This window comes from Austrofundulus limnaeus, unplaced genomic scaffold (assembly GCF_001266775.1).
Source record: "Austrofundulus limnaeus strain Quisiro unplaced genomic scaffold, Austrofundulus_limnaeus-1.0 Scaffold36, whole genome shotgun sequence".
Classification (NCBI taxonomy): domain Eukaryota; kingdom Metazoa; phylum Chordata; class Actinopteri; order Cyprinodontiformes; family Rivulidae; genus Austrofundulus; species Austrofundulus limnaeus.
The window spans coordinates 1605743-1617769 of NW_013952438.1; the positions used below are offsets into that span (position 1 = coordinate 1605743).

A 12027-nucleotide genomic window follows, 5' to 3' on the forward strand; every position below is an offset into this window, starting at 1 on the left:
ATATATATAAAATGTGTGTGTGTTATTTAAATAGTCATGTATGGTTGCTGAATGAGGCTGAATCTGATGGTGTTTTTTATTCATTTATTTATTTTTTCCGTTTCGAATTTTAGATTTTCCACCAGATGCTATTCAAAGGTGGTAAAATGTATTTTATATTAGATTCATTATCATCTTGTTCCCTAAAATGTTTATAATTTCCTATAAAATTAGCCTTGTATGGTTCCTCCTTTGTGTAAAATTTCGTTGTCTTGGATCTGACTAGTTTCTATTTTTAACTTTAAAGGGGACATATTATGCAAAATCCACTTTTTTAGCTGTTAAATACATTTTGTTGTGTAGTGGAGTCTCTAGGAGTGCAGAAACGTTTAATTTAGTCTTTCCTGTTGCTGCAAAGCTATCTTTATATCCTGTGTGGGTCATATTTTTCAACCCGTTCAGTTTTCTGAGTTATTACGTCAAATTATCTGTGACAGACTTGCCAAATAAAGTCTGGACTTACCAACTACAATTTCCTCATCTTAATTCTCCTCTGCCTCTGGGTCAGGCTCCAACATGTAAGGCTGGATGGACAAGTCTTCCTTTGTTGACGTCTTTTAATTAAGTTGTAAATAAAACATTTCTGCACCGCTAGAAAATGCTAACCCCCTCTCACAAGCCAGAGTGGACCTGTCTGGAAGCCTGGGGGTGGGGGGGACTTGAAGTGCCTTACAGGCACAGTATCAAAACCAGCTGCTATTAGGCGTACATCAGAAAACAGGTGAAAGAAGGGCTGGCAAAGTTAAAAATAATGAGGAATTCAGACCAAAGCATTGCAATTCCACTTTATAAAGACCCCAACTGAATGATTTAAATGTGAAAAGAAAGGATTTAAACACATGAAATGTCCACTTTAATATCAGTAATGTGCATCACTGTGATATAATAAAAGCATTTCTACAAGGTCTGTTGCCTGTACGGTGGGTGTCAGAAAGGCACCTCCAAATAAAATCTATAATTTTTAAGTTTTGTTAGTTCGTATAGAAACGTGTGAATAACCTGTGTTTGTAACACTGTCTACATGTGAAGGTATGGACCTGATTGATCCTAAAGAGCTGGAGAGCATGAAACATCAGCTTGAGGATGCTCAGCGCTGGAACGCATCCCTGCAGGCTCGCTTAGGAGCAATACAGAACCGAGGAGGAGGTGTTGGTGGAGCTAATGATAGTAGTAAGACTAATAAACTAGCCATTCAGATTTCTGCTCACAGTTGATTTACAAATGTTGGCAGAGTTTTGTTTAAGGTGTACATCTCTTTACTTTGTGTTTTGTTTTTTCAGGTGAGACTTTGAGTTTCATTGGAGATCAGACCTCCTACATGAGTATCTGTGTGGGTGAAGGTGCAGATGATAGCTTGGCTCAACTTTCTGCTCAGGAGCTCAAACAGAAGGTGAATTTCTACTAAAATAAGTACTCTCTTGTAAAACAGTTTCTTGTACTTTTTTTTTCTTTTCTTCTGAATTTGCTAATTAGCATGCACAATGTGACATTAAAATTAGGGATGCACCGATATGAAAATTTCAGCTGATATCAATATCCAATAGAATTATTGCTGTTGTGGCCAATAACCGATGTTTACCGATATTACACAAATTATATTATACATATACACACAAACGCACTTGAGTCTTTTTTGATACTGTAAATAAACAACCAGACATCTGACATGGCCCTACTTCAGTTATTCCTGGTTGTCAATATCACTATCATGATCAAACAGATGCTGCTCAACCAACCATCTCCCATCCCAAAACAGAAACACAAAGCTAAAATGTAGGAAATCAATATCGGATGTTAATATCAGCCCACTTTTACATATCGGACTGATATTCCAAAAAAAATGACCAATATCGGCCCGATACCGATATTAATGCCGATATATCGTGCATCCCTAATTAAAGTATAAACAAGTTTTGATTGAGATGCAAATGGTTGACAGCAATTTGTTTTGCACTATAGGTGTTGGAGCTGCAGAGTTTAAACAGTGAGCTGCAGAGCAGGCTGTCACAAATGGAGAAATCAGAGCGGGATGCTTGTGAAAAGGAAGGCAAAGATCTAACAAGCAGAAGCCGGTACAAACAGGTTAGAGGCCTTGAAAGACGGCTGCAAATGGACAAAGTTTAATATGAAGTTGTGGTGTAAACGTGTTTTTAATAAGTTGTAGAAAATTAGACAAATTACAGTTAAAAATACTGGAATCATGAGTCATTGTCTAACACCCATCTTTATTTACTCCTTTTTAACTTCTTAACCTACAGCTTAAAGGGGGGATCTGATTTCTCTCTGGGATCAAAGTATTTTGAATTGAATTGAGTTGAATTATGCCAGTTATTACTCATTCATTCACATTTGAGAAATCCTTGAATCTTCTGTTGTTGCCACGTGGAGCTACCTAAATGCTTGCTATTTATCCAAAGCACCACCCATTTGTACTCAGCACCTCCTTGGTGCTCAGTCCCCAGTCGAGTTTCGTCCCACAGAGCACCCCTCCCCCGAAGCATTGTTGTGTGCTGAAGTGGGAGTGTCAGAAATGGTGGGAGGCTGACACAAATTAAAATTTATTTTTGATAAGTACAGCTTATTCAAAACAACCGAAGCTGACATAGTTACTTGATTGTAATGCAGAATTGAACTATGTGCCTGGAAAATACATAATACCCCCCTTTAACCTCTTCTCTTTCTAGCTTGTTACTACTGTCTCTTTAGTAGAGCTAATTTCTTGTCTAAGTTTATAGAAACAACCCTCTTTCACTAACCTTCTTTTTCCTAATCAGTCCCTGTTTTTTATCTCTGTGTCCCATAAAACGGTCTCTCTTTGCCATGCCACATTAGACACATCATGCCATTCTGCTGTTGCTGTGCAGTGTTTTATGGATTCTGTTCCCTTTTTAAGTTTTCTTTTACCGAGCCATGTGTGTCATACTCGCCTCCCATCCCATTAATCTAGCAGCTTGATGAGATGCAACCACTGACTCACAGTGACAGGGCACATATTCCTGATCAGGATAAGGAGAGCCAAACAGACATGGACACAGGAGAGGTATGAAGTATTCGATTTCTATGTTAGTACCTAAAGTATGATTTGAAAAGGTTGTTCAGAAATTTAATCTACCGTTAAGTAAAATTGTAATTTCCTTTTTTTCCCTCACATTTTTAGATGACATCTGGACACCTGATGGGCGATAACAACATGAACAGTTGGCTCACAAACCTCACGGACACCAAAGAAAACACAGACTTACTGCCACTTCACTCTTTGCTTACAGATTGTGGCTCCACCTCAGTAGTAGAGCTAAGGTGGGTATTTTTACTCAGCATGATTCAGAACTGACTTAATATTTTCACTCTTAACAGCAGGTTTCTTAAACATTTGTCAAATATTGCTTATTACAGAGAGGAGCTGCTGCGGCTTAGATCAGAAACTGCACAGCTGCAGGGTCTCCTTAAAGAACAGAAATCGGCCGAGTGCAAAGAGAAAGAAAGCACAGATATTTCAGGGAACAGCAGCGATGAACAGGCCGAATTGAGGAAGAGTTTGGAAACACTGCAAGCTAAACCTAATCACAGTTTTAAGGACACCAAACTATTAAAGGAAAGGACAGAAAAGAAGTCAAATGATGTGTCAGATGGAGAGACTCCTTTAACTTCTGTCAGCGCTGCAGATGAGATGGAGAGTCCCAAACATCAGTGTCAGTCACAAGGCAAGAGGGCAAAGCAGCTTGTTACAAGACACAGGGTAAGTTTTATACTAATAAAAATATCACATTTTTTCTTTTTTATATTGCTGTTTTTAATTGTTCTTTATTTTTTCATGTGTTTTCATTTGTATCAATTACAGGCTGGCGTCAAATCTCGCCTCCCTGTGCCTGTCAGGCCTAGAATAGAAGGGAGCATCAGCAGGCAGTCACTGAGCTATGACCAGATGCAAACTGAGACACAGCAGCATCTTCATCTTGATAATGACTTTGGTTCTGATCAGGCGTTGCAAACAGACTCTGATTCAGCACTAGAACTTCACACATCCCCTTCCACCGCTCTGAGATGTACTCAAACTAGCTGCAGTCCAGCAGGCTCTGACGGCGGCTCTGAAGCCAGAATGTTAGAGGATCGAACCCAAGGAGAGTCAGCTCTTCTCACTCAGCTTGAACTTCTCCACCAGGAGTGCCAGGAAAAGGAGGTCCTGATCACCAAGATGAGCGAGCAGCTTGCTGATTTAGAAGAGCTCCATGCTCAGCTTCAGGAAAAGGAGAGGCTGAACTGCCAGTACACAAAGGCTTTACAGGCTGCGCAGTCCACCATCGCTTACCTGACCGCCTGCAGTCTGGACAACCAGGGTGGGTTTGGTTCACACGCAGGCTCAGGTGGCTCTGTTGCAGAGCTCCACAGTAGATGCATGGAGCTGCAGAGCGCTCTACAGGAGAAAGAGGAGCTCAACAGCCAGCTTATTGAGCTCCTGAACATGGCAGAGAAGGCCATCACCACATCTCACAGCCAAAATATGGAACCTGAAGCTAGAGATCTTTGTTTAAGAATAGAGAGTGCTTTGCACCAGGGAGGTGCGTCTTCAAACACAGATAGCCCAAGGTTAGCTGAGGAGTCACTGCATGAACTGCAGCGACACGCAGACTCTTTGCAAGAAGCTCTTTTGGAACAGAGCAGGCTCAATGCAGAGCTTCAGGAACAGCTGAGGGCTGCAAATACTGCTGCACAACATGGCCACATGAGTGACGGTGTTCCCCTAAATGGCACCACCTCGAGGCAGAGAGCAGCAACAGCAGAGTTGATTGACGAGGAGGAAACTGAGGAACACCCTGGTACAACAAGAAGTTTTGATGACACTAGTTTAAATCAACAGTTCAGTGTTTTAATGAACTGCTTCAGTGCAGCAGAGTCTGTCGTCGCCTCTTTAGCAGCTCACTGTGCTGATAATGGCTCACAGACCTCTGATAAGTCTGTGGAAATCAGCCCCGACCTGCAGACACATTTGCACAATCTACAGAGTGTCCTCCTCAAACGAAGCCAACTGGCTGATCCTGCTCACCCAAAAATTAAACCTGAAGGAAGTCTCACCGATTTAACCGAACCTGAAGGGCTGAAGCTCCATCAGGATCTCTGTCTCCTCTACAAGGCTTTCAGGCGTCACTCTCAGAGGATAGCTGATCTCCAGGCTGGCTTGCAGGAGGAGAAGGCCCACAGAAGGGAGAGTGAGGGCCGCAGGACAGCTCAGGATGCCAAGGGATTACCACCAAATGTTCAGCTCCAACTGGAGACTTTACATAAAGCTCTGAGGGAGAAAAAGAAAGCCTGTAAAACTCTAGAGGAGAAACTGGCAACTGCTCTTACCAAAACGCCCTCTCCTGAAACTGCACGAAAAGGTGAGATATTGCTGGCTTTGGTTTACAACAGATGAAATGATTAATTACCTTGTGACACAGCTAATGTGTGAATGTGAAAATGTAAACTCCGCTCATCCAAAATAAAGAAGGTATAAGATTCAGTTTGCGTCTAAATGACTTGCTTTCTAACGTAAAATGTATTGCTTCCAATGCCAGCTCCTGAGCAGGGAGACAAAAGCGTGCAGGTGGATTTGCAGGACCTGGGTTACGAGACCAGTGGAAAGAGTGAGAACGATAGGGAAGAGAGCAGTAGCACAGGTAGACAGCTTACAGGCAGACACTGCATGTGTGTCTGCTGACTGGACACTATTCTCACATGGATAAATCAATTCACTCCATGCATGATGAGGGATCTAAGGTGTTTTTAATTGAGTCTCTTAACATGCAGTCTTTTTTTCTGGTTTTAACGTAAAATCTCTTCTGCACTGTGCCCCCTAATGGAATTTGTGTTGATAAATTCTTGCATGTTTCTAAAGTTTGGGGTTGTTTTAAGCACTTATTAACCTATCACTTTTTTTCTTGTCTTTTTTTTAAATTTTACTCTGTATCAGATGATTTATTTGTTCACACGGCACTGCTATTATTTTGTGATAGATTTGTTGCTTAGTGTAATGTCTTTGTCTGCCTGTGCTGCCAGATCTAGAGGTGGGTGTCAACCCTAGCTGCAGTCCGTTCAGTCTGCCTACACTGCTGAAACACGAACATGCTGCCTTCTCCTCGACTGAAAACTTGGACTCAACCTCCAGCACTCCGTACCCGAGTTCCCCAGCTCTCAGCTCGGCTAAGGTATTAATATTGTAACTGCTTGCCAGTTCCAACCTTGTTAGCTTTTTCAGTTAATGTGTTATTTGTCAGCATGTTCATAAAATCATTATAAAAATCACACGTTCTAGTCAGAGCTGACTTCATTTTGAATACTTGTAGTTTGCACAATAACTCAATAACTCAATTTTTTTTATATTAGGGTAAAATAAATTCAACTAGTTTTCAACTTTAAGCAGCCTTTTGAGTTTGGTGGCCATATTTCTCCTAAACTAGAATCTGGAGGCGGGGAAATGAGAAATAAGTAGGAAGTGGGGGAAAAAAACGAGGAAAAGCCTGACTTCCTGGGCCATTCAGACAAAAACTCAGGTTCTCCCTCGTTTCTTACCACACCCATACTATTTGTACTCTACTGTTGAGATTTTAATTACACACTTTAGTTTTACACCCATACTGAAAGTAAATAAATAGCACTCAACTTGACAACTTTAAATAATTTTCTAGTTATTAGAGGACTATTCTACATCTGTAGCGCTGCACTTTTAACAGTGTTCGATTGAAATGAACATCAGAAAAAAATTCAGATGCAATAGTTTCTATTTAATGTCTGAACATCAGTTAAATTATTGTTTATAATTTGTTTTATTAACCACCTTCTTGTGTGTTTAGGCCAGTCTGAAAGGCCTGCAGGTGTATGATGAGTTTGGTGTTTCAGAGGACCCTCTTCAGCTTCAGGCACAAGTCAGAGAGCTGAAAGGCCAGCTTGAAAACCAGACCAAGCTCGTTCTTCAGATGCAAAGTTTCCTGCGGAGGAGCTCCCTCTGCAGCGATGCAGCGGCCAACACCTCTGATCTGCTCAGCATCAGGGAACATGAAATCACACAGAAAGTGAACCACAGCCCAGAGAAGAGCGGACAGCTCAGAAAGAGAAATGAAGCAGAAAACCAGCCAATGAAAGACAGAGCTACTCGTCTAGATTTGGATCTGGATGAGGAGAAGACGCAGAACCAAAACACGAGCGAACAACTACAGCAGACACGCAGCCGTTCCACATCACCTGCCAGGTCAGCATTCGTCTCTGATTTATGAAGATTGAATTGTTTTTTCCTCTGAGTTCAAGCAGCACATCTTTTTGATTAGTTAAAGTCTTGCACTTGTCAGTGTAATGATACTAGTCTTCTCCACAGACTGGACTCTCTGGTGCAGTCACAAGCCAGGGAGCTGTCTCAGCTGAGGCAGCAGATCAAGGAGAGCCGACGGCTAGGTGTTCTGCAGCGTCGGCAGCTGGAGGAGCTGAACAAGGCCCTCAAAGACCTGCTGCACGCCAACGAAGTTGACCATTACATGGGGGAGGTTATCAAAGGACAGCTGGACAAGAGTCTGAGCCTTCTGGACAGGCTGGAGGGACGACTGGACAAAGGTAGCTGCTACTGCAAAACTATTAGTTTTATTGCATAGCTCTTTTTTTGTTTAGTTTTTTAACTTTGTTCTATGAAAAGACAACTCTATATGCATGCCCATAAAAAATTATATGTATCTTTATACTTTGAGTCAATATTTATACTTTTTTTGGTCCTTTTATTTTCAAAAAGAAACTGGCTGAATTAATAATTGTCTACTTATTTTTGCTGAATAACTTGATGTGATGTGAAAGATATTACACTATTACCCAGCAAAAAAGATGAGCATAAGACTGGTCATTTATAAACAATGTGTGCGAACAGACTGATGACAGATCTTTTTTTCTTTTCCTTTCGAAGAGTCACACGTGGAAAATGAGGACTCGGCAGCTCTTGAACTGTCTCACAGGTACATCAATAACTTCCCACACTATCCTATTATTAATTGCTCTGTGTTTATTTCATTGCATATGAACTGCATATATTATTTAGGAAATGTTTAAAGTGATGTAAATTAAAATGCCTTTATACTTTTATTATTTGGTGGAAATAATAGTTCTAATATATAGCCAATAAGCTAATTAACTATAGGATGGAATTTAGGTGAAGAATAATACATTAGCATTAATGTGCCAAATAAGGTCTAAATTAGCTGCTATAGAAGATATTGTCAGACCAAATAATATCAACAGTGCATATTGTTTCAATGGTTTTTATATCTTTTGTAACTTATTTAATTAACAAAAGGTTTTCAAGTCTGCTGGGTGACATTTAATGGAACTTTTAAATATCCCTAAAAGCTATAAAACAAAAAAAAAATAGGTTTGCAGAATGAATAATGTGCTACGTTGTGAAATAAAAATAGGTTTTTCTTCCATCATTCATAACTGCTAATTGTTGCTTAATAACAATATTGTTAAAGTTGATAGACAAGTGTACACATATTGATACACATATGGTCAAATGGTATTCTGCCTGTTGTCAAACCTGGCAGATTTGATGCAACTCTGAACACATCCTAATATAATGCCTGCCTGTGGTGCTAGTGAACAGATTCCCCTTGATCCAGTCACTAGTAAATTGAAAGCAAAATGTCAAACTATCAATTCGAGACTTAAATATTTAGCAATTAGTTTTGTTATACTTCCAAAAAAATGTAAACAAATTGCTTTCTGCCAATATCTGCATTTTTACAGTTAATGTAAATTATTACACTAACTGTGTTCATACTGACTATTTCAGGCTCTTTGTGGTTGCTAGTTGAGTTGTGTTGATATGTTTCATGACCCTAAAAAAACCTGCCCTCCTCCTCTCTTCTTGCTGTATGACCCTCAGCTGTCTGTGTGTATTGTTGGTTTTGAAAGACATCCTGCTGTTGACCTGGTTTATCAGTCAGCCAATTGGTCACACTGCCTCAGGTCACTGTTGTGTCGCACAGAAAAGCGTAAACACGCTACATTCATTTACATTCAAACCATCAAACCAAAAATTTCAGATGTTTTGAATGGTTTTGTATGACAGTATTGAGCACTTAAGTCTTATCTGGAAATAACTGGTTGATGCACTCTGTCTGGAGAACCGTGTAGGATATGTAATGAAGAAACAAAATCATTTTACACATAAACACAAACTCTAGCAACAGAAGGAATCACAGAGTGGAAGAGAAACTGACCGATGCACAGAGTAAAGATGAGAGGAGGATGTTTTTTACATTTAACATTACTCAGAGTTCAATTTGAAACAAACAAAAACCAGAATATCATTTCAAAGTTGATCGGTGTGATAAACATTAACTCATGATTGTTGGTGACAGTCTTGGGGGGCTTCAGCAGACATCACACTGGGTTCCCTCTATGGAGGAGGACACGAACGATCCTCCTGACAGCCTGTCTAGAATCCAGCAGGAGATAGATTTCCTGCGTCTGGAGTTGGAGGGGGAGAGAGAGCTGCTACATCAGCACATCAGCCTCCTCGTCCAGCAGAACCTCCACCTGGCTGAGAGCACCAGGGAGCAGATGAACCTGTGAGTGGGTTCCATCTGGACAGACAAGCGTGACGTTTGCTGTGCTCTGATCTTCCAGCTGTGTGCTTCCAACAAAACTCATCTAAAAACCTTTTTTAGAACTAGTTTTTATTGACTTCTCGTGCCCTTTTTTTTGTGGGGGGATGGTGCATTTCTGGCATATTGTGGTTGAGAATCCTAACACAAGTATTCACATCTCATTTTATCTCCTCCTAGACTGGCTAAAGAGCTGCAGGAGAAGAACCGACTCATCCAGAGCCTTCAGAGTCAGATCAGAGGCCGGAGTCCCAGCAGCCACCACAGTTCTCACTCTGATCTGTTCCACTCAGACCTAATGTCTTCATCCTGTCGCAGCAGCCCCTCCACACTAGGTGGCAGTCATGCACACAGTAAGCTACATCAAACATAGTCTTAATCTTCAAATTATTTGTGAATGTGTCTCAGAGCAAAGTTGAATTAATCATTTTCAGATAGACAGGGATAGCACGAGAATCACATTTAACTAGGTTTGCTCTGTTATAAAGAGTCCAGCCGCAGCCAGTCGAGTTATTACCACTTATTTTCCACTCGAAGCCATTGAGTTGCACTGGAGCGTGCTGCAGGACATAGATGGTGTCCAGTTTCAATGCACATCCACTTAAAGTTGCATTATTCAGTGGTGCTGATCCTGTTCAGCCCTCAATTAGTATTTCCCTATGGGAAGGTGCAGCAGAGCGTGCTGCAGAGTTGTCTCTAATGCCTGCAGAAAGAATCTGTGGCCTCAAAACTTAGCTGTCGCTTTTGAAAGTTTAGAAACATTTTTAGGTACAATTTGTTTTAGTGTGGCCGGTTATGTTAGTGAACTTTAATTTATTTTAACAGTTTGAGCATTATCTGTTTTTAATATCAGAACGATGTGATAACTGACGACAAAAGGGCGGAGAGTTTAAAAAACAAAAACTGTTTAGACTTTATAAAAATAGAATCCGTTTGAATTAAATAAAATTTGCCATTGCCTTCTTTTTTTGCCCGCTCAGGCCACCAGAACCCTGCTGATAGGATGGGAGCAGCTGAACCTCCTGTAGGAGGAGCTCAGGAGAAAGGTGCGCCCGGTCACAGAGACACTGCCAGCAGACTGCAAGGCCTTCAGAGAGAGAACGGACGCCTGCAGGAGCAGCTCAGAGGCAGCGAGGAGCTCAACGCCACCCTGCGCAGCGAGCTGGACCTGCATCGCTCAATTATGGCCCAGGCCAGTTCTCACCACCAGGAGCAGGAACAAGGCCGTGACCAGGAGGTCTCAGGGTCTCAACCAGCAGCACAGAAACAAGACGCAGACATTAGCTCCCCACAGAAAGCAGGAGAACAGCCTCACATGATGGATTCAGGTAATTCTGTCAGTAGTACATTGATTTGTATACCAGTACTGTAGCTGTGTATTTCATCTGGCTCTGTGCGTGTGTTAGGCCTGCTGGCAGAACATCTGCAGGAGATCAGAGCTTTACGACAGCGCCTTGAAGAAAGCATTCGCACCAACGACCGACTGAGGGAACAGCTGGAGAGGAGACTGGCTGAGGTGGAGAAAGACCCAGGTCTGCAGAAAACATGTTTTATTCCATTTTTTCAGCCTGTTCTTAGGAATTAAATTTTCTCTCAACCACTGTCCTTAAATGATGACCGGTGTGTGTGTGTGTGTGCTGTTTTTCAGCAGCTACAAACATTTTTATTCACGGCAACGAGGAGCAGGGTCAGCTGGTTAACGAGGTGCGATATCTCTGGGAGCAAAACCAAACCCTGAAGGAGCAGCTCAACACCGGATCTCGAGGTAAAACACAAGTTTAACAATAGGTCCAATATTATTTTAATATTTTATCCTAAACATGAAAAAAAGCACATTCATTTAGTGCGTACACATTTACTTACAATTTAATTTCCTTCAGACAAGCAGAAGGAGAACGAGAAGCTCCGGGAGACTCTGGCCAGGCGGACGGCCAAACTGGAGCAGAGCAGGAAGGAGTGTGAAGCTCTGAAACAGGAAAACACTCGACTGCAGGAGAGACTGGAGCGGTGCAGCCAGGAAAACTCCCTGCTGCAGACTTCTTTATGTTCCAGCAGAGAAGAGCTACAAAGGTGCACAAACATCCACTGTGAATCAGTATCATTACAGCAAACTGTGTATGGACCATGCATTTCTTATTTCCTTATAATGTAAAATAATGTACAAGACCACACACACACACACACGTGGATTAACGGGAGTGTGTGACCCTTTGCCCTCTGGTCTTAATGACACAGTTGAGTGAAGCTGTAACTCAAAACCAGGAGTCTGGTTTACTGTCAGACAGCTCCCCCTCTCCCTTTCATCTTCCGTGTGTGTGTGTGTGTGTGTGTGTGTGTGTGTGTGTGTGTGTGTGTGTGTGTGTGTGTGTGT

At 41.6% G+C, this 12027-nt stretch overlaps 1 protein-coding gene across 1 annotated transcript in view; it reads left to right on the forward strand.

Annotated features, from left to right (window-relative positions):
- cdk5rap2 (CDK5 regulatory subunit associated protein 2) overlaps positions 1-12027 on the forward strand; it is a gene marked incomplete in the record, with an annotated part of 35202 nt that overhangs the window by 19072 nt on the left and 4103 nt on the right. Inside the window, 17 exon segments of the mRNA XM_014006550.1 lie at positions 1069-1209; positions 1320-1429; positions 1999-2121; positions 2987-3079; positions 3197-3336; positions 3433-3775; positions 3878-5414; positions 5592-5693; positions 6073-6221; positions 6867-7261; positions 7385-7617; positions 7958-8006; positions 9837-10009; positions 10637-10984; positions 11063-11188; positions 11305-11421; positions 11537-11726. Of these exon segments, the coding sequence (XP_013862004.1) occupies positions 1069-1209; positions 1320-1429; positions 1999-2121; positions 2987-3079; positions 3197-3336; positions 3433-3775; positions 3878-5414; positions 5592-5693; positions 6073-6221; positions 6867-7261; positions 7385-7617; positions 7958-8006; positions 9837-10009; positions 10637-10984; positions 11063-11188; positions 11305-11421; positions 11537-11726 (4369 nt within the window).